This window comes from Semicossyphus pulcher, unplaced genomic scaffold, assembly GCF_022749685.1.
Source record: "Semicossyphus pulcher isolate SPU_LCO1_2020_fin unplaced genomic scaffold, fSemPul1.0.p SCAF_14, whole genome shotgun sequence".
In the NCBI taxonomy this organism is placed as follows: Eukaryota; Metazoa; Chordata; class Actinopteri; order Labriformes; family Labridae; genus Semicossyphus; species Semicossyphus pulcher.
The window spans coordinates 7,734,177-7,755,745 of record NW_027211648.1 but is presented as its reverse complement, the minus strand read 5'-3'; the positions used below and the strand labels follow the sequence as shown (position 1 = coordinate 7,755,745).

Below are 21,569 nucleotides of genomic sequence, written 5' to 3'. Positions count from 1 at the left end.
ATAACTGCCATCTTTCTGCTCATCTTTGCTACTCTCACATCTTCTTTGTTTAATATAGAATACTTGCCTTATTTTTAAGCGTCTATGTATTATTTAATAAACTGTCAACCAGCTATTTCAGAGGCCTGATTGCACGTCATGACCACCAAGAGCTTTACATTAACACGTGCCAAACATTATTCTCATTCTGTCTTTTTGCCATGTCGCCATCTCTAACCCCTCAGTCTGTGTCTGAATGTAACTGTCTGATATCTGTGTGTCAGCTTGCATGCCTCTTTGATAACCTGCTTGTGCTCTTCCAGTCTGTGCTTGAGGAGTTAGCCTCTCACAAGATTCAGCTGATCAGGCTGAAAGAGAAGGCCCAGCTGCTGTGGGATGAACACGCGGCCGGCAAGGGTTTTGTGCACCGCGTCTCGCAGCTCTCTGCTCAGTACCTAGCTTTAACCAACCTGACCAAGGTACAGTAATGTCTCCAAACCTGCCTGTGCACCGGGGCTTTTCTGGGGTTAGAGCTTGAGAGGAAACTGGGCACTAGACTGGATCGAGCTCTGACTAAACTTTATTTTTACAGATTATAAACAGTGAAGGTACTAACTCACCGTGATCAAACACAATTGTTTCTTTTGTTACTGTAAATCTCACACAGATGATATATTAGTTAATTTCCTTTATGTCTTTTGTACTAAATCTTAATCTGCATGTGTCATAATCCGTTTAAGCCTACTGTTGGATCAGTTTCTAAAACCTATAGTATTAAAGTCCTGGTTGTTTCCTGCTGTGGTTCTACAGGAGAAAGCATCACGGATTGATCGAATAGCCACTGAGCATCAGCTCTTCTCCCAAGGGCTGAAGGAGCTGCAGAATTGGGTGGCCGATACCAGTCACATGCTGCAGACTTACTGCGCCCCAACTGCGGACAAAAATGTTCTTGACAGCCGGATGATCAAGCTGGAGGTATAAAAAGTCACTTTTAGTTTTTAGAACTACTTTAAATCCCCTTTATTACAGGAGTATGATAACTGCACATGTGATTGTTGCACCAGGCCTTGCTGACTGCTCGCCAGGAGAAAGAGATCCAGCTGAAGATGCTGATCACAAGAGGAGAGTCAGTTCAGAGAAACACCTCAACTGATGGAGTGCCAGTAGTCCAAAAACAAATACAGGACTTGAAAGATTCCTGGGACGCCCTGCTCTCCGCCTCAATCCAATGCAAAAGGTTCGTTCTCCACCACAAGTAACAACAAGCCACAATTGCACAATTTTTATGACTCTGATTTACTCTCTCTTACAGTCAGCTAGAGGGATCCCTGTCTCAGTGGACCAGCTACCAGGAGGATGTAAGCCAGTTTGTGGCATGGGTGGAGCGTGTGGAAGACAGTCTTGACCCCACTGACAAACTGTGCCCAGAGATGAGAGACAAAACTGCTAACCTGAGTAGAACCAAGGTACTGCATTCTTGTCAGTCATGCTCTATTCTAGACAATCCAGACAGTGTCGCATGTGTGACGTCCACGGTTGGCTCCGGTTGTAACTCTTGATTTTCCTGGCTGACGGTCGCTTTCCTTTTTAGAATGTTCGCTTCATCTGAGCGTTGAATTTGTTTCTTTTTCTTTGGATTTTCACTTATTGTTGAAGTTGTATCTGTAGTCATCGATCTTTTCTTTGTTTGTTCAGCCATAGTAGATTACTGTTTACTCGCAACACTTGCAGAGACCAGAAAAGCAGCCGCTTAGCTCCGCCTACCCTCTCTGGCAGACCAACCACTGCTGGCTGATGGAAAACGCGTCCCTAACTGGGCGCCACACTTTATTTAGATGAAAATCTTTGAGATTATTACTATAATGATTTATTTAGGTTTATAAAAACTTACAGAATGCTTTGGAATTTCAAACTTTAGTTTTTGCAGTGTGTGAAAACATGAATGAACCATTCAAACATTGGGTCATTAATAGTGTAACTTCTCTCCTATGTTTCAGTTGCTGTATGAGGAAGTGCTCAGCCACAACACACTGCTGGACACCATCAGTGCGAAGAGCGTCAGTATCGCTGAGAACTTTGTCACTCAAATGGAGCTCCAAGAACTTCAAGAGCGCTATAACACCATGAAAGACAATGCCATGGTAATTACAGCATGAATCTTTTTTTAAATAAGATACAGGCTAGGAAAAAAATATTGTCCTAAAAGCTATTTAATAACTTTTAAACATAAGACATTTGAGATTCATCCGCAGGGAATCCAATGACATTAGCATCACACTCCTGAAAACAGATTTAAATACCCACTCGAATCTTCACTCACATTATGACTCTTTATCTTGTGTCCTCAGAGGGCAGTAGGCAACGCAGAGGAGCTGGTGAAAGCCCACCACGAGTATCAGCGGGGTCTGCATGCGTTTGAAGACTGGCTGGAACAAGAACAAGAGAAGCTCGGCTGCTACACTCAACTCGAGGGAGATGTCGACATGCTGGAGGAGACTCTGCAAAAGCTGCAGGTGTGAAATTTCTCAGAGGGGAAATGTTAGAAATAAGAGATCATGAAATGCTTTTACGACAAGTATTCCCTCCTGCTACATAGCAAAAAGTTAAATTCAGTGAATGTATTATCCAAACGCTAACATCCATGTAACTACAGGAACTGCAGCTGCACTGCACAGAGGGCCAGGCTCTGCTCAACACCCTGCTGGTCAGTCGAGAACTGGTCATTCCCTGGGGCCTGCCTCAGATTGAAGACCGAGCGCTGGAGGGTCTGCAGCAGGAGTGGAGGATGTACCAGGCCCGACTGGCCGACACTCGGGCTCAGCTCAACAGTGCTCTAGCCAAACTCCGGCAGATGGAGCAGAAGTTTCAGCGTCTTGACAGCTGGCTCAAAGGCATGGAGACCAAAGCACAACTGCGAAGCCATCGGCGGTCTGACCGCACGACCAAAGATGCTCAACTTCAGCTGATAAAGGTTGGTCTTTAGATTTAGATTTTCTCTCTAATGAATGTATTCAAATATAATAATGTGTTGTTGAGACATGTCTAATGCTTCTTGTATGATCAGAGCTGGCAGGAGGAAGTGCTGGTCTATCAAGAGGAGATGGAGGGCCTCAGTCTTTTGGCTCAGCAGGTTCTGGATGAGACCCATATTTCCAGCCAGATCAGCAGCAGAGCCACCAAGATCACAGCCCGCTACCACGTCCTGCTGCTGCATTTACTGGTAACATCTTTTTTATCACAACAACCAGTATCTGTCCCTCTATATTGTCAGACAATAAGAAAGGTGTCATCATAGTCACCAAGTATTCTTTTCAAAACTTATTTCCCCTCTTCCCTTATATTGCAGGAGACGATCAAACAGCTCCAGGAGGAGGTGTCTTGCATTGAAGAGGCACAGTGTGTCTTCAGCACATTCTCTGACTGGCTAAGCACAGCTCAGAATAACTTCAGCACTGTGGCTATCAGTGTAGATGCAGTGGACCGCTTTGCCATGGAGAGGAAGATGAAGAAACTAGAGGTATAGTCCCCAACATAGAGCACATTCTGTATATTTAATGTCTGTTAAATACTAAATACCATCCCATGCATCTTTCAGGCTCTTCAGGCAGACATGGAGCAGGGTCACACTTACCTGAAGACAATGAGGGAGAAGACAGAGCGAGCCATGTTGTTCCTGGAGGAGCCTGAGGCAGAGCAGCTGAAGGAGGAGGTGGACACCCGCCTCTTCCAACAAAAGGAGCTGATGGAAGCTCTGCGCACGGAGCATAGCTCCCTCGAGAAATGTATCTCACTCTCTAAAGACTTTATGGATAAGTACAAGGCCCAGGCCCAGTGGGTGAAGGAGACAAAGAACCTTTTAGCATCAAATGTCGAGCCTAAAGCTGAACTCTACCAAAAGAAGGCTCAGCTTGCTAAGTACAAGGTAACTCAACACAAAAGTATCTTTTGTTACTCTTGTAAACAATGTGAAAATAGTGCAAGAAAAGTGAATGAATTATCTCCAATATGTTGCCTACTTGTCATTTGTGCAGACAATCCAGCAGACCGTGCAGTCTCATGAGTCAGCAGTAAAATCTGTCTTTGAGAAAGGAGAGGCCCTGCTGGACACGGTCCATGACGCCACTATAAGTGACAACATGAAAAAGATGCAGGCTGACTACCAAGATCTATGCCTAGCAGCCAAGGTATGATGATTATGAGGCTACTTGATGTCTGCTGTCAGAGGTTTGATGGGGTTCTCGTGAGGAGAATACATCTGAAGTAGCGATGCACAATATTATCGGCACATTATTGGCACGTTATCGGATATCGGCCAACATGCCGATATCCACCGATACAATTAACCGATAAAATAATGGGCTGCTGCATACTTGATTAAATGCCCGACCTCGGCGCAATGTCCCCGGCGCGAAGAAGACCTGCGCGGCGCAGCGTGATGACGCCACGTGTGTCTACCTGCAGCATGAGAGAGTTAGAAGCCAAAATGTCCGTGGTGTGGAAGTTTGTCAAAGTGTCCGAAATAGAAATAGATCAGCTTCAGTGATGCGAGGAGGAGCCAAGGCAAAGTCTTTCAACACTACAAACTTGATTAACCATCTCAAGACCCGTCACCCCGACCGTTGTAACAAATGTGATAAGAGTATCACCATTATACTGTACGCTAATTCCAATACAGAAGAGAGTTGATGATCTCTGCAATTAGGTGTGCGGGAAAAACATATCGGTATCGGTATTGGTAATCGGCTAAATGAGTTGTAAAATATCGGCATATTGGATATCGGCAAAAAATCCAATATCATGCATCCCTAATCTGAAGCCGTTGTATTAGCAAACAAACAAAAGGAAAGACGATGATACCCAGCACAGCAGCTTCATGATTCTCTGATATCCTCTGCTTGTTGTGTTTCAGACACAAGTCCAGAACCTTGTGGAGTGGGTGAAGGAGCACGAGGATTACAACAGTGAGTTGCAAGAGGTTGAGAAGTGGCTCCTACAGATGTCCAGTCGACTGGTCACCTCAGACTCCATGCAGACCAGCGGTATGGAGATGGCCACTCAGCAACTTGCCCGACACAAGGTGACCTTGTCCTACAAAGTATTTACCATTTGTGCTTGAATATTAGTCGTGAAGGTTAGATTTTAACTTAAAATACTTAAAATTACATGGATTTGAAACTTGTCTTTTTCAGGCTATAATGGAGGAGATAGCCAGTTTTGAGGAGCGTCTCACCAGCTTGAAGCAGAAAGGAGAAGATCTCGTAGCCAGCTGTACAGATCAAGTCCAAGCAAAGATCAGTCAACAAGTCCAGGCTCACCAACAGGGAACCAGAGACAGCTACTCTGCGATCTGCAGCACTGCCCAGCGTGTGAGTCATACAGGAGTACAACCACAGACCTCTTACCTTCTTACATCTTCTTACCAGGAAACTTCTTCATGTTACAATTCCATTAAAAGGTCTTACCTCACCTTGTTCCCCAGGTGTACCAGAGTCTGGACCGGGAGCTGCAGAAACACGTCAGCCATCAGGACACTCTGCAGCAGTGCCAAACCTGGCTCTCCACGGTGCAGGAGGAGCTTCAGCTCAACGATCAGGGACCATCTGGTCTGCAGGAGGCACTGAAGCAGGTCACTGCAATTTTGCTAATTAATGGAATACCATGATGGCGATATGTTGTTTTCATTTGATTTATTTTGATTGATTACTTTTGCACACTCAGGTGAAGCACTACAGGGCCCTCCAGGAGCAGGCCAGCACTTACCTGGACCTGGTGTGTTCTGTGTGTGACCTGTCTGATGAGGCTGTGAGAGTGGCAGCTGCAGATGTCCAGCAGGTCAAACTCACGGTCAGTCATTGCTACAACATGGTCAACAGACAGTAATACACAATCCTGTAGTGTGTTAAAATACACAACTCTGCAAATATTCACTGTAGGAAGGGGTGAATGTGTTTGTGCAGATAGAGGAGAGGATGTCCAGTGCACAGGAGCTTTCAGAGGGCTGGAGGGAGATCAAGGACCAGAAGCAAGATCTGAGCAGCCTGTTCCAGGACATGGAGCAGCAGCTCCTCAGCTTCTCCAGAAGGCCTGCAGAGTTGGAGACCAAGATAGCTCAGAACATGTTGTCACAGGCCAATGTGGGGAACTCTTTCATATTGTTCAAAATGTTAATATTTTTCCTATGCGTGCTACATGTTTTTACCTTACCCATACAGTACAGTGAGTGTAAACATGATTCTGTTGCTAGTTTGGTTATTATTATCTAATGCAACTTGGCCGGGCCTTTGTAGGATTAGCGGCCTGCTCACTGTTTGGCTGTATGATGGGTTACTATTCAGTTTATTGCTTGTCTCTCAGGAATGCAGCCAGCAACTGCAGTCCAAGCAGAGCATCCTGACCAAGATGACAGAGACTGTGAGCAGATTGACTGGTGGCCAGGACTCTCCCGAAAACGCCGAGCTCGATCGTCTGAGCAATTCCTGGCTCGAGCTCTGTCACCAGGCCAACAAGCTGCAGAGCCAGAGAGAGGAGGACCTGCAGAGGTCTAAAGAATACCATGACTGCATCACTGCAGTGGAGGCGCTGTTTGAGCAGGTGTCCAAAGAGTGGGACAATCTGGCCAGGTGTGTTTTTACATCAAGTGTTAAGATTTGTCAACACATACTGCCGTGCTGGGATTTTAATAATCTTCTGACAGGGAACAAAGCCAAGTAAGGCTGCAATAAAATGCCTCTTCTCCTCAAGAGCTCAAAGCAGTCATTGCCATCACCTTGGGATTGAATGTTAGACATTATTCTTAAAGGTGTATTTCAACTCTCTAGATCAAAACCAAAAAACTTCACGTTGTTAAATCAAAAATGTTCCTTTTTCTGCTTCACAGAACGGATGCTGAAAGTTCGTCTCAGCATTTGGAGGCCTTACGGAAGCTAGCAGTAGCTCTAGAAGAACAGAAAGGCACCCTTGAGGACCTAAAGGAGCAGAAGCAGAAAGTTATCCAACATTTGAACTTGGATGACAAGGAGCTGGTAAAGGAGCAGATCAGCCACTTTGAGCAGAGATGGTCTCAGATGCAAAACCTCATTGAGAGAAAAATCCAGGACTCAGTCGTGACGCTGGAAGACATGGGACAAGTGGAGGCCCGCCTGAGGGAGGCTAGGGACTGGGCAGAGGAGCAGCAGCCTGCCCTGTCTGAGGCCATGAAAATGAGTCCTCCCCCAGAGCTGGCTCAGAGTTTCCTGTTTGACCACCTGAGCATCTGCAGTGAGTTGGAGGCCAAGCAGCTTCTGCTGGCGCAGGCCATGGTCGACGCTGACAGGGTGCTGGCCCGACTGGGCCTCAGCGAACGGCAGCGTCTTCAACAGCTTATTGTCGACACCCAGTTTGAGGTTGAGTCTCTGAGCGAGAAGGTTGTGCAGCGTAGAAAACACCTCAGCAAAGCTTTCACTGAGAGAACACAGTTCCTGATGGCAGTGGGCCAGTCCATTTCCTGGGTCCAGCAGAATGAGAAGAAAGCCCAGGCAGAGGAGTACATTGCATTGTTACCTGATGACCTGGCCAAGCAGGTCAGAACATGTAGGAACATCCAGAGCAGCCTGAAAGCCTACCAGAGTGAGCTGACCTCGTTGTGGTCTCAGGGGAGAGACCTGATGAGAGACGCCAGCGAGGAGGAGAGGAATGAGATCCTCACAAAGCTGCAAGAACTACAAAACATCTTTGACAAAACATTACACAGATGTGGCCAGAAGCTTCAGGAGCTTGAAAAAGTTCTTGTTTCCAGGAAATATTTCAAGACTGATCTCGAGAAAATATGCCTGTGGATAAAACAAGCTGATATAGTCACCTTTCCTGAGATCAATCTGATGGTCGGAGATGCTGAGTTAGAAGCACAGCTCCTTAAGTATCAACACATAATTGAGCAAGCAATTGAATATGAGAATCTTCTCTTAATCGTACAAAGAGCTGGTCAGGAAATTTTGCCCAGTCTGAATGAAGTAGACCATTGTTATTTGGATGAAAAACTCAACACCCTCCCCCAGCAATATAACAGCATATTAGCACTAGCCAAAGAGAAGCAGGAGAAAATCCAGCAGGCTATTCTCACGAGGAACGAGTACACCTCTTTCATAGATGTCACTCATAAAGCCCTGCAAGAGCTTGAAGAACAGTACAATAGTCTGGGCAACCAGCCTGTTGGCCTGCAGACAGAAGAGGTTGTTAGTTTGCAAAGTGATTACAAAGCGATCCAGGCAGACCTGGGCAGCCTGGGTCTAGCTGTGAGTGAACTCAACCAGAAGAAAGAGGGATTTCGTAGCACCGGTCAGCCGTGGCGGCCAGAGGAAATGACCCAGCTTGTGAGCCTGTACAATGGCCTAAAGAGGTTGACTGAACAGAAAGTAGAGCATCTGGATGAAACCTTGGAGTCCTTTGAGGACCACAAGGCCATGGCTATGCAGGTTGACTCTGAATTAAAGGCAACAAAAGAGCAGCTAGTCAAAGTCAATGCAGAGACGCAGTCAGCTGAGGAGAGGCTGAAGAACTATCACGCTCTGGCGGGGAGTCTGCAGAGTGCCAACTCTCACTTGTCAAGGCTCATGGAGCAGATGGACACTCTTGCACCCCGCGTGGACCAATCAGCCCATGATGCCTCCAAAGATCAGGTGGTTATGTGGCAGGATGAGCTGCGCTCTTTGCAGGCTGCAGTAGGGGAGCTGATCGAAGAGTGTGAGAACAGGTTTGTCCAAAGTAAAGACTTTGAGACCGAGATGAAAAGGACCCTGGACTGGCTGCAGCAGGTCAGAGATGAACTGGGCTATGCTGTGATTGTAGATGTGAGGGTGGAGAAGGTGCAGGAGGAGATCAGAAAGCAACAGATCATGCAGGAGGAAGTGCAGTCAAGACTGAGAATAGTGGCTTCACTGAGCAGCAGAGAGAAACATAAGTACACCAGCGTGAACGAGCTTGTTCCCGTCCATGTAGATACGAGCCTAGAGGAAATGGCAAAGCTGCAGGCAGACGTTCAGAAAGCACTGAGCTCCAAACAGGTGAGACAACATTTGACATCATAATTAAATTCTGTAATGTGAAGTTAATGCCTAAATACAATGTTTAATTTGTGACTGTCATGGCGGCATCTTTAAATGTTATTTGCTCGTGTGTACAGATTACTCTGGAGGACGCCCTGGTGTTGTGCCAGAAGTACCACTTCAGGATGCAGTCAGCCTGTGAGTGGCTGGAGGATGCCGTGTCCTTCCTGCAGCAGGCGAGCCTGGGTGTGGATGTGGAGAATTATGAAGAGTGTTTAAGGCAACAGGGGGACATCATGGCCACAGAGCAGGAGTTCCTCATCCACTTGGAGGAGCTGCAGACCCTGCTGCCCCCGTTGGAGAACCTGGTCAACCCCACAGCCAAGGACCAGCTCCGTGTGAGCTTGGAGTCAGCAAAGCAGAGAGGCGTGGAGGTCAGAGATCAGCTGCAGTGTCATCATGACGTCCTTCACAGGTAATGAAAACAAAAGAGTGTCATACAAACTGACAATACAGAAATTCTGTTAATTAATGGCATTGATGGAAGTGTATTTTGTTTTCCTTAGCTGTGTGGATCAGTGGAAGACATACCAGGAGGCCAGGCAGACTGTCATTGAGCTCATGAATGAGGCTGAAAGAAAGCTGACAGAATTTTCCACTGCAAAGGCCGGCACAGGCCAAGAGGCTGAAGATAAGCTGTGCAGTCATCGGGTAAAAGACGCCAAAACAATGTTTACCCCAGTAGAAAAATGGGCGGTACTTCTAAAACTTCATTGATTATTCGTCTCTTAAATTTTCAGTCCCTTGTATCGCTGGTGACCGGCTTCCAAGAGAAGCTGAGTGGTTTAGAGGAGCAAGCTGCCCAGCTGGAGCTGGTGGGAAGTGATGCCAGTAAGGCCACCATCAGTCGCTCAATGACCACCGTGTGGCAGCGCTGGACACGACTACGAAGCGTGGCACGGGGACAGGAGAGAGTGCTTGAGGACACGGCACAGGAATGGAGGACTTTTAGAGAGAAGGTACACATACAGTCAACAATGATATAAATGTATTTCATGATTAATTAAAATAAATCTTTTTACTATCAGCTGAACTTGCACAATATTTTGTCACAGATGGTAAAGGTGAGAACAGTCTCTGAGGAGCTCCAAAGTCGTTTCCCAGAAACCGCGGTGGAGAAGGCTTCCAAAGCCACCCTGCAGTCTCTGTTGGACCAGCATGACTTGCTCAGCCAAGACCTGGAGAGAGAGCTCACGGCCCTCACACTGCTGCGTCAGTACGCTCTCAGCCTGCTGCACGATGTAGAAGTGCCTTCACCAACAAGTGAGCAGGATGAGCTGCCCAGCCTGAAGGAGATCAGAGCGGTACAAGACCAAATGGAAAGGTAGAGGGAAGATAAACCTGCTCTTCTGTTGCATTGCAGTGGTATTGCTTTGACGGAGATGTTTATATTTCAAGTGAACCTCATTCTACTAAACAGAATTTTATTAGAGCTATTTTTTCTCTTCATCTTTCAGCCTCCTGACACAGTCCAGGACCAAGAGAGCTCAGGCAGCTCAGGAACTGAGGGACAGAGAGGAGGTGGAGAAGGAGCTTAGCGTTGTAAAGGCCTGGATTCAGGAGACCAGGGAGCTTCTTCTCAATCCCACTCCAGACATTGATTCACTGCTACAGGAGCTTGAGGTACATCTCATAGCTGTAAACAGAAATATAATCTTAACAATACTGCAGTCATTGCTTTTATAATTATTTTTTTCTGCGAAACCTGACATGTGCTGTCCATTTGTTGAGTATAGGTTGTTCATGGAGAGGTGATTAATTATCGTCAGAATGTGGATAAATTAGCAGAGCAGCAACAGAGCAAGTACCTGGACCTCTACACTATACTGCCCTCTGAAATCTCCATGCAGTTGGCTGAGGTCTCTCTCGCTTTGGGCGCCATTGAGGATCAGGTACCGTATCATCTTAATGGGCCTCTTAAGCTTTTGTGTCTAAAATATTGCCTTGTGTTATTCCTGCAAGGGAACACCAACAGTATGTAAAGAATTTAATCATATGGCATTTTTTTACATTTCTTATTATGTTCTAGGTTCTTTCGAAAGAGAGAGAAATTCAAAGAACCAGAGAAATCAAAGAGAACTTCAGCTCCAGAATCCATGACATCTCTGAGAAACTCAAAGCTGTCTCAGCTAAATTCAAGGAAAAATCTCCTGATGTTGATCATGCCAAAGAGGAAGTTAAGGTGAGTAAATCAAAAGTAAAAAATAAGATGATTGGAGATATTGTCATGATATAAAATTATACATGTTTTCTCAGAGCCTGGCTGAGGACTTGGACTGTTGTGGGCGCACCCTCTCAGAGCTGGACGCTGCTGTGCAGGAGTTTGGCCGCAGAAACCCGCTGCTGGCCAAACAGCTGGGTGACGCCATCAGCAAGCTATCGGAGATGCATCATCACACAACACGGCTGGCAGACTGTAGGAACAACTGGCTCAAAAAGGTTTGTGGTTTCATGTTTACTTTCAAACGTTCTTTTATGCTACAACACTGTAAGTTGCAACACAATCCTTTGATTTACATACTTTGTGATTTGCTTTCACCGTACGTTCTCTCCCTTATCGTGGCTCCTCAGGCTGTCTGCTATTTGGATGAGTATAATGAGATGCTAGACTTCATTGTGAGGTGGTCGGAGAAAGCCAAAAGCCTGGTGAGGGCAAACATCATCTGGAACTCATCTGTGCATCTGCAGGAGCAGATACGAATGTACCAGGTGAGTTGGGGGTCCAAATGTGCATCCTCACGTAGAATTTAAGTACACACTTTTTGGATTTTTGAGAATATTATAGAATCTCTTCCCTCCTTAATATTCTGTCACCACAAATGCCTTGTTTCCCTGTGCTTAGGCTGTCCTCCGTGAGTCTCGGGAGCTCCATGGAGACCTTGAGTCAATGGCAGAGAAAGTGGAGCTCCTGTCTGAGGTGCTGCAGGTCGAGTCTATGAGCCAACAGGTTTGTGAACTCAGTCGACACACTGAGGAGCTTCAGCAAATCATCAAGAACCGGCTGCAGAGCTTGGAGGATGCAAATAAGGTACAAAAATGTTCTCTATTTCATTCATTTGTCAAATGTATAAATTGCCTTCCTTTCCTGTTTTGTCATATTTGATCAGAAAAATTAAGGTACTTGTAGCTCACACCTTGTAATACACATGATTTACTGAATATCCTCAGAGTATGGAAGCCCTGGAGTATGAAGTCAAGGCCCTACATGTTGCTCTGGAGCAGGTCCAAGCCACTCTTACCTCACCAGAGTTGGCCCGCCAGAGTCTCAAAGAACAGCTGGCTCAGAGACAGGTTACCACTACATCTTGAAATAATAATAATGTGACTTGTAATTTGTCATAAAGCACCTTAGATGCTTACTTTGCACATTGGAGCTTGTTAACAGCTTCACACAATGTAAACTTTCCCTGTTTTATGCAGCGTCTGTTGGCAGACATGGAGAGCTTCAAGCAGCAGGTGCAGGCAGTGCAGCTCTGTCAGAGTGCACTGCAGGTCCCTGAGGAGGTGATGCCCAACCTTGCCATCTGTCGCACAGCGCTGCGTCTGCAGCAGGAAGCCAGTCAGCTGCAGCACGTGGCCATTCAGCAATGCAACATCCTACAGGTACAGTAGGGGGCACTATTGCTGTAGCACAGTATCTTGATGTCATTTTCAATCCTCAGGTGAAAGATTTCTTTTTACTTGAAATGAAGGATGAACATGGTTACCTTTTTGAGAAGTGTACTCTTATAAAAGAGAGGTTTAAACTGCTCATCTTACCTTAACAAAGCAATTTCATTTTTTATCTAGGAGGCAGTGGTGCAGCACGAGCAATATGAACAGGAAGTGAGAGACCTCCAGGGGCTGATAGAGGAAGCACACCGCGTCATTCAGGACCGGCCCATCCCCTCAAACAACATCCAGGAGCTGCAGGCCCAGATCCTTCATCATGAAGTACAATACATGACTTCACTCACTTAAACCAGACTATTAGTGTTATACAGGCATATTAGGCTTAACAGATAAAGTGTGATATGCTTGCATTTGTTTACAAATTTGGAGGAAAATCACACTAAGAAAGACAGAAATTGCATCTAACTGAGGTTTCTTTTGGGAAGGGCCAGTGGCTGTAACAACTAGAATTGTCGTTACTTGGAAAATTACAAGAAACAGCATTATAAGTTGCATTTTTGTTTTTAAATTTTGAATAGGAATTGGCCCAGAAGATCAAAGGTTACCAGGAGCAGATCGCCTCACTAAACTCAAAGTGTAAGATGCTGGCAGTGAAGGCAAAGCATGCCACCATGCTGCTGACTGTGACTGATGTGGAGGGACTTCCTGAGGGGCTGCAGGAGCTGGAGGAGGAGAAATCCAAGAAATCTTCAGCACAAGCCGTCATGGTTAGAGAACATAACACACCACATATCACAGTGTTGCTGACAAAGCTGTGTGCGCTGCTTGGGTTGACTCATTCTGCTATACCCGGCTTAAGCTTTAAAACTGTTTTACGCCTTTGCTTTACTAATTAAACTGCTTTTGTAAAGAATTCTGTGTTTTTAAAAAGCTTTTAAAAAAGCAGACGAGTAACCTTCCCCTCTCCACCTTGCATGTCTGCTCTTTTGTTAATGTTTCTTGCATGGCGTGTCAGATGACGGCTGGCCGCTGCCACACCCTCCTGTCTCCTGTAACAGAGGAGTCTGGGGAGGAGGGCACTAGCAGTGAGGTCTCCTCCCCTCCTGTCTGTCGCTCTCCATCTCCCATCACTTACACTGAGGCCACTATAACCAAGGTATCTACCTGCTCTATTCCTATTTACAGCTTTTTCCCTGCTCATCCTTTCAGCAAAACTGCACAAACCTTCATATTTTTGGTTTCAATCGGTCCATGAACTTTCTTTTCAAATAATCTTTCTCTCATTCTTCTCTAATCTTTGCGTCTGTCCAGTAAAACAAAACAATTCAACTTCATCATGATATAAAATGAATTTCAGGCTACAAAGAAGTATTTTGGTCTGCATCTGTTTCGTATCTTTCCATGTCTTAACACATCTAATTGGTCTCAACTGCTGACAGCTGTTTAAATGTTGTTTTAGATGGGAAGAGGAACACTTACAAGAGCTCCAATCCAAGAATTATATGACCCGACATTTGAGTCTGTTGCCAACTTAGACGACTTGCAGCGCTCATGGGAGACATTAAAGAATGTGGTATGTGAATAACACAGAAAGTCAGCTCGGTGGTTTATTGATTCTCAGTGACTCAAAGCGTATTTTTAGTATTAGCGCTCTTACATTGTCCGTTTGGTTTTCCAACAGATCAGCGAGAAGCAGAGATCTCTGTACGAAGCTCTGGAAAAGCAACAACATTACCAGGGTTCACTCCAGTCAATCTCTTCTAAAATGGAGGCTCTGGAAGCAAAACTGAGTGAGCCTCTGGAGGCAGATAAAAGCCCGGATAGCCACATTAAAGCACATGAGGTGAGTCATCACCGCACTTTAAAGGGCTTGAATAGTTTGATGGACAGAGAGCTTTCCCTTTGACAGAGAAGGGAGCTGTAACACTTCTTAAAGAGCAGCTCCAGTCATGTTTTAAGACATATAAAATGCTCTGCTTGAATAATTAATTGTGTCTGACATGTTTTGTTCTGCAAAATACATTTAATTAACTTCCCAAGGCATCTCCTCCTTCTCCCTCATTAAAAGTTCCCCAATCTGCATAGGCCCCGCCCACAATGCACATTTCCAACCGCCCCTCTGTCACAAGAACAAAACACGTCTCTGCCATCGTTTAGTGGCAACTTGTTGAAGCTAGCTATAAATGTAGTAATTAGCAGTAGTTAACGTTAGTAGTCAGTAGTGAGTTTGCAAAAATTATGATGACGGTTACAGCTGGCAGTGGTTGCCATAGGTTACACATAATGATATGCATAGCGTCACCCCGTCCATTAACAGGATTGGCTCCTTAGGTTTGTGACGTCTCAAACCTGCCAATCTGAAAACGTGTTGTTCAGCCTGTCCTTGGTACACTGCAGTTTAAAAGCAGACAGGCCCAGCCATGGAGATGACTGCTGATGTTGTCCCTGATATGTCTTGTAGCACATGAAGAACACCACATGGAGATGTTTACAAGGTTAAACACTTGATTTTCGCTTTCTTTAAGTAATGTAATAAACTCATTGTAATGTAAAATATACTTGGCAAATATAGAAAATAATAATTTATAATGATGCAAGTCTGTAGAAAATGGTCCTGGGCCACTCTTTTTACCTTATTTTGCATTTAAAATAACAAAGTGGCAACATTACATCAGTGATCTTGCTTTAGAAAACTAAGTTAGTTTGCTAAAGTAGTTAGAGAGAGTTAGAACAGAGCTGCTCCACATATGAATAAAAAATGGGATGCTATGCTAATAACTGTACATCAAGCAGTCACAATAACTATATTAAAAAGTTATACTTCCCTTGGGCGAATATAGAAACGAAAAATAAGTCAGCGTTTTTGTGCAAACTCTATAACACTGTTGTCCTCTCCAGGGTCTGATCGAAGAGATTCAGAGCGTGCAGGAGGAAATAAACCGGCTGCAGACGAGCTTTACCGAGGATCTGGCCTCTGAAGCTGTGGACTCAGACATGGCTGACCAGCTGGCCATGCAGTCCTCCCTCGCTGTGTTAGCTGAGAGGATGGCCACCATCCACATGAAGGCCTCAGGGAAACAGCAAGTGCTGGAGGTAGTATTTGATGAAGATTGTGAAAGTACATTAGTTATAATAGTAGCAAATTGTGGTTGTTTATTGATAATTGAACTGAATGAATGATTGATAAGTAAAATGTGTGTTCTCTGCCCCAGGAGCGTGTTAGTGACCGTCTGGAGGGTCAGCGTCAAGAACAGGCCATACAGCTGTATCAGTCCCAGGCAGATGAACTGGACCAATGGCTGATCAGAATGAGCGGTGCTGTGAACTTTGTCCTTGAACCTAAACCCTCGGAGGAGACGGATATGGAGGATCAGCTGGTTGAATGTCAGGTAACAGCTCCCCCTGCTGTTCAGTCATGCAAACATATCAATTGGAATTATATTAAAATAATGAATTTATTAATATGAATATAAATGTACTTAATAATAATAATAATAATATATATGTAAAAGCAAATAATCAGGCATGGCAGAGCTGTGTACTGGTGTTCTGCTTTCTAGGCATTCAACAATTTACTCTGGTCTGCACACAAATGCAAATTTGCTGTTGGATTACTGACATCCTCCTTATACTTCAATATTTTGTTTCTATTATCACATATGGATCATCCCAGGGGGGCAAGGCCTCTCAGTGGGTAAACAAGAGTATTAGAGGCGTTAGAGGGGCATTCAGGAGGCTGGGCTCCTAAGCGACTGAAATACTAGTCTTAAGCAGATTATGCAGATGCCTCGGTCTGACAGGGGCCTGTTAGCAGCATAGGGAGGAGTAGTCAGGGGTTGTGGCTTTCAGACGATTAATAGATCCCGCTGCTAGGATTGGTGTTGGTGACAAAGCTGCTAGAATATCCAAGTAGGGAATCCTAAAGACCGGTGAGGCAAAGGCCAAAGGGAGGGAGTTACACTCTGCGTTAGAAAACCTGCTGAAGCTATCGCTATTGGTAGACTAGTGTGAACGCTTAAAGGAAACATTGGAACAGCATTCTTTCATGGGCATTTTTTGCTGGTCTGGACCTAGAATAATGTTCTGCACAGGAGAATTGCTTTTTAATTTGAGTGTGAGCATGTATGCTGCCGGGCATGGAGCGTAAAGGATTAGTGGTAATATGTTGCACAGGAGGCGAGGCCGGAGATGTGGGCCAAGGATGAAAGCAGAGGGAGAGCTCTGCCTGTCCTGTGGCTGGGGAAAGCTGCAGGTGTAGGGGGTACAGCCAGACCCTGGTTTATTCCAGAGCTGCTGCCTGTGGTGGGACACCATGTTTGAGCTGGCGTCTCTCCTCCTGCTTCTGCAGAACATGCTGCTGGAGATCGAAGAGAAGGTGCTAGCTCTGTCAGAGCTCTCCATGCACAGTGAGAACCTGCTGCTGGAGGGACGGACGGAGACCAGAGAGGAAGCTGAACAACTGGCCAGGAAGCTACGCACGTTGAAGGGCGGCCTGTTGGAGCTGCAGCGGATGCTGCAAGACAAACAGATAAACATCCAGGTGAGGCGGCTGCTTGTTTGAATAATGCCATGTGTGTGCATTTAATGCTGAACTTTTAACAACACTACATGATATAAAACAGACCATCAAAGTCATCCTTTTCTGATGCATTTTGCTTAAATGGGTTTTAATACAATGTGTGGTCCTGTAGGGCTCCCTGCAGGAGCAGGAGGACAGTGAATCAGACTCCAGCCTCTCTCAGAGTCCCAGTGTGCAGGACTGGCTGGCCCAGGCCCGGACCACACGCTCCCAGCAGCACCAGGACAGTCTGCAGAGACAGAGGGTATTTTTTACATACCTTTTTGTTTCCTTTTTTAGCTTGTTTTTGGATGATGCCCCTTCTCAAATTGTGATTTTTGTTTTTACTTGTGGAAATTAAAACATATTGTAACACTTCTGAAAGCTGTGTAAAAGCTTATTTATAAAATATATCATATAATATCAAATCTTACTATTTCCCATGCTTGTGTTTCAGGAACTTGAGGAGCAGCTTGCAGAACAGAAAAAGTTGCTCCAGTCAGTTGCAAGCAGAGGAGAGGAGATCCTCATCCAGCAGGCCTCCCCGAGCAGTGCCAGGTATTTTCCCGACTATTACATCATACATTAATGCAATATTGAAGTGTTAAGTTAATGTTTCCTGTGGCACATAATAAACAAAACATTAATTAGTTCATGTTTCTGTTGCAGTACAACAGAGCCATTTTCAGCAGCAGCTCTGGTTGAGAGAGAATCTCAGGCTGCTCGGGAGCAGATGAGGCAAAGATGGGAGAGCCTGAGACTGGAGCTCAAAACTAAACTGCAGCTCCTCCAGAAGACCCTGGAGCAGGATCACAAACAGCCGGTACACACTATTGTTACTGTTGGCATAAGTGGTAGAATAAATAAAATATAATGGCATTGTTCATGTTGTTATCACTTATTAAAGCCACTGTTACTGTCTGCCTTTTTGCAGGTTTATTCCAGAGCTTCTCGTGTGACCACCGCTGGATCACTGTACAAAGGAGAAACACAGGCCGACAAATCCACCCTGAAGCCTCTGTATGATTGCTTCAGGGAGACAATAGAGGACATGACCACTCAGGTTGGAATAACATTTATAACATTATTTTACAATTGAATCAATACAATATTCAGCTGTTCATGCGTCAAAGGACGTTTGTAACACTCTTGTGTGTGCGTAGCCCGGCGGTGGTGAGACACAGGTGCCGCAGATGGAACAGCAGCTCTACGCAGCTGTGTCATCCACCTCCTCCTGGCTGGATGGTGTGGAGAACAACGTCTTCTCTGGCTCGGTGCTGCTGGCTGAAAACGCAGAGACACAGCTACAAAAGCAGGAGGTACAATGAGGCTTATTTGTGAAGGTTCTCTTTAAAACTTGTGGTAAGACCCATGATCTAGGATTATTTGTATTGATTGTGAATTATGTTGATAGAATTAGATCTCTAAAAGAAGTCGAGCCAGTTGCTCACTGGGATTTGAAACTGACAATTAAAGTTAGTTTGTCTAAACTTTGTCCTAAATCTTCCTGAACTCTCCTCCAGACCTTAGAAAACGATGTGAGGCATGTCACAGAGGATGTGAAGCTCAGCCAGGCTCTGCTAGCAGGGTCTTCAGGGTTGAGACAAGACGACCGATCGCTGCTGGAGGACAACCTCGACTGCCTGAAAGAGAGATTAGGGGCTCTGGGTTGTGCCCTCGGGCAACGCTGTGACCACATGCGGACCAGAGCACATGAGCTGACAGGCTACCAGGTTAGCTTGATATTTTGTGTTTGTTGCTTTTCAGGAGCCGTGTATGTTTCATTTTTGGGGGAAATTTCTGTATAGGCATATACTTTAAGTACAGTATTTTATCTATAAACCTGTAACATTACTATAAATGTTCAATAAATGGTCTTTTGTCCAATACAGACTGAGTTGCAACTTCTCCAAACTGCTTTAATCGAGACCAAGTGCCAGATCCTACAGGCCTTAGCAGGAGCCATGGATAGACCAGCTCCAAAACAACTAGAGGTAAGACTTTACCATAAACATACATGCACAAACACACTGCCTGTTTCCCGTCATTGCTTAGAGATATCAAAACATGATTGTGAATTTCATTCCTATCAGGTTATTGATAGTGCAGAGGAGAGCCTGAAAGACTTTGAACAGAGGATAACAGAGCTGAAAACCAGAGGAACAGCGCTACAGGCGGATCAGATATCTACAAACAAAATACTGAAACTCCAGGTAATGTACCTCACTGACAGAGCTCTAAAAATATATCAATATAATATTGAATGACTCACTTTAGCTAAACGAAATGGACACACAATATCCCCTGCGTGTGTTTAAAGGATTCCTATGAGGAGCTGGTGATGACGGTGGGGTCCCGGCGCAGTGGGCTGAACCAGAACATGGCTCAGAAGGAGCAGTATGAACGTGCTCTGCAGGACCTGACCGACCTGGTGGACACAGCAAAAGACAAGATGGCTGCTGATCAGAGGATCATTGCCAGCTCTGTTGAGGAAGTGCAAAATCACCTGGACAAACATAAGGTTTGGTCGACTTTACTAAGCTAGACTGGCTTAAAGAGGCGGTATTATGCTGTTTCACATTGTAAGACATATATACAAAGTTACAATGTAGGATGTCTAGACTAAATGTGGGTGAAGTTTCAAATCTGAAGGTAAAAGTATGTTGGGGTAATCCCCTGCTAAAAAAGTCTCTGCAGGCTGCTGTAAACGCTTGCTTTCACACAGACTTCTCCAGAAGCTTCACTTTGTGATGTCACAAAGTGGAGGAACTCTATATTTGGGCATCTGCCCGAGACACAGCAGAACTTCTGCCCATGGCACAGTTCAAGGACACGCCCACCAATTAGCTCAGTCTGCCTCGGAAATGTTTTCAGTCCACCCCTTTGCTCGACGGCTCTGCTCGACTGGTGGTGTCTTGGAGAAAGAGTTTGTTTGGCTGTGAAAGAAAGACATCAGTGTTTACTTTTCCAAAGGACAAGAGCAGCAGACGCTCATTTCAAAACAGAAAAGTGAAGTTTACTCTTTGCCGACAACTCTGTAACACAGCCACAGGGTAGAAGGCGTGCCTCAAACACTGAGTTCTGCCCCTTGGCAGGCTTTGGAGAGCTGGCCAATCAGAAGAAAGCGGGCTTGTAGGGGCGGGGTTTCTTAAAGGGACAGAGCTGACTGAGTCGTTTCAGGCAGAGGCAGTATGAAGGCCTGCACAGAGTTTTTTTAACAGTTAATTATGCTAAGCTACTCAACAGGTATCAAACAGTGAGCTATGAAGCTTAAAATTTGCATAATACCCCCCTTTAAGGAATTTTTTTAATCAACTGTGAAACATTGAGCACAAAGCTGGTAATGCTGGAGAAGAACTGCTGAAGGGATGGTCTGCTCAAGGGTGTTTTGTGTTTTTGTGTCTGTGTTTTGTAGGAGTTCTTCCAGGGTCTGGAGTCCCATATGTTACTAACAGAAACATACTTCAGAAAAATTAGTGCCCTGATGCTTCCTAAAGAGAGTCAGGCCCTGGAGGAGACCCTGGCTGAGGCTCAGAGCGTGCTCAAAGAGGCACACAGTAAAGGAGTGGAGCTGGAGTGTATCCATGAGGTGAGAGAGTAAATACAATTAACTATTTACAATGTGTGAAAAAAAAAAAAGTAGTTTCGCACAAAGTATCACACAAACAATATAAATATATTACTGTCTTCCTTATCTGCTGCAAAATATGTCCGTGTCACGATGGAACAGTTGTATCTTTTAACCTGCTTTTTCACAGCACAGAAAGTGGGCATTATTGTTTACATTTATCAGCACTTAGTCATCAGTTAAACCGGTCTTAATCTGAGGTTTACTCAGCAGCTGTTTCAATTGCACATGTTCTATATAATCTTTTTCAGACTTGGTGCCGCCTCATGCTGGACTACCAAAGCCTGAACCGCCAGTTGGAGGCAGTTGAAGGAAGTGTCCCCACTGTTGGCCTGGTGGAGGAGACTGAGGAGAGACTCATTGACAGGATCTCATTGTATCAGGTACAAAGTACAAAGTAGCATTATATTATATTTTTGGCTTTTGCCTTTATTTATAGGACAGCTAAAGAGAGACAGGAAACATGGGAGTAGAGAGAGGGGGATGATATGCACCTAATGATCGGCAGACCGGCAGCCTGCGATCAGTGCATCGAGGACTGTAACCTGTGTACACGGGCGCCTGCTCTACCAGCTGAGCTGAACCAGTTTTTTTTGTTTTATACTATACTAATAAAGTATGAATGACAGAGCATTTTCTTGTAGGATTTGATCAGTGACCATGAAGGCAAGCACACTATACGTATATTCTTCCAGAAAACCTTCTCAGCTGC

At 45.1% G+C, this 21,569-nt stretch overlaps 1 protein-coding gene across 4 annotated transcripts in view; it reads left to right on the top strand.

Moving 5' to 3' along the window:
* syne1b (spectrin repeat containing, nuclear envelope 1b) overlaps nt 1-21,569 on the top strand; it is a 76,709-nt gene that overhangs the window by 35,687 nt on the left and 19,453 nt on the right. For 2 of the 4 annotated variants that reach the window (XM_069661402.1, XM_069661403.1), the window contains 49 exons: nt 303-458; nt 790-954; nt 1,044-1,216; nt 1,292-1,445; nt 1,977-2,120; nt 2,328-2,492; nt 2,633-2,950; nt 3,044-3,199; nt 3,326-3,496; nt 3,575-3,901; nt 4,011-4,163; nt 4,889-5,056; nt 5,169-5,345; nt 5,459-5,605; nt 5,698-5,823; nt 5,937-6,113; nt 6,334-6,599; nt 6,857-9,017; nt 9,137-9,474; nt 9,566-9,710; nt 9,800-10,018; nt 10,115-10,383; nt 10,517-10,682; nt 10,796-10,951; nt 11,089-11,241; nt 11,316-11,498; nt 11,631-11,768; nt 11,902-12,087; nt 12,228-12,350; nt 12,480-12,662; nt 12,849-12,992; nt 13,250-13,438; nt 13,687-13,827; nt 14,131-14,244; nt 14,353-14,514; nt 15,570-15,764; nt 15,884-16,060; nt 17,020-17,211; nt 17,363-17,494; nt 17,687-17,787; nt 17,899-18,052; nt 18,164-18,292; nt 18,393-18,548; nt 18,753-18,962; nt 19,122-19,223; nt 19,323-19,442; nt 19,550-19,750; nt 20,645-20,818; nt 21,109-21,240. In XM_069661402.1, the coding sequence (XP_069517503.1) occupies nt 303-458; nt 790-954; nt 1,044-1,216; nt 1,292-1,445; nt 1,977-2,120; nt 2,328-2,492; nt 2,633-2,950; nt 3,044-3,199; nt 3,326-3,496; nt 3,575-3,901; nt 4,011-4,163; nt 4,889-5,056; nt 5,169-5,345; nt 5,459-5,605; nt 5,698-5,823; nt 5,937-6,113; nt 6,334-6,599; nt 6,857-9,017; nt 9,137-9,474; nt 9,566-9,710; nt 9,800-10,018; nt 10,115-10,383; nt 10,517-10,682; nt 10,796-10,951; nt 11,089-11,241; nt 11,316-11,498; nt 11,631-11,768; nt 11,902-12,087; nt 12,228-12,350; nt 12,480-12,662; nt 12,849-12,992; nt 13,250-13,438; nt 13,687-13,827; nt 14,131-14,244; nt 14,353-14,514; nt 15,570-15,764; nt 15,884-16,060; nt 17,020-17,211; nt 17,363-17,494; nt 17,687-17,787; nt 17,899-18,052; nt 18,164-18,292; nt 18,393-18,548; nt 18,753-18,962; nt 19,122-19,223; nt 19,323-19,442; nt 19,550-19,750; nt 20,645-20,818; nt 21,109-21,240 (10,488 nt within the window). Of the gene's footprint in view, nt 1-302; nt 459-789; nt 955-1,043; nt 1,217-1,291; nt 1,446-1,976; nt 2,121-2,327; nt 2,493-2,632; nt 2,951-3,043; nt 3,200-3,325; nt 3,497-3,574; nt 3,902-4,010; nt 4,164-4,888; nt 5,057-5,168; nt 5,346-5,458; nt 5,606-5,697; nt 5,824-5,936; nt 6,114-6,333; nt 6,600-6,856; nt 9,018-9,136; nt 9,475-9,565; nt 9,711-9,799; nt 10,019-10,114; nt 10,384-10,516; nt 10,683-10,795; nt 10,952-11,088; nt 11,242-11,315; nt 11,499-11,630; nt 11,769-11,901; nt 12,088-12,227; nt 12,351-12,479; nt 12,663-12,848; nt 12,993-13,249; nt 13,439-13,686; nt 13,828-14,130; nt 14,245-14,352; nt 14,515-15,569; nt 15,765-15,883; nt 16,061-17,019; nt 17,212-17,362; nt 17,495-17,686; nt 17,788-17,898; nt 18,053-18,163; nt 18,293-18,392; nt 18,549-18,752; nt 18,963-19,121; nt 19,224-19,322; nt 19,443-19,549; nt 19,751-20,644; nt 20,819-21,108; nt 21,241-21,569 lie in introns of those variants that run through there. The other 2 variants (XM_069661401.1, XM_069661400.1) reach the window with 2 other exon arrangements.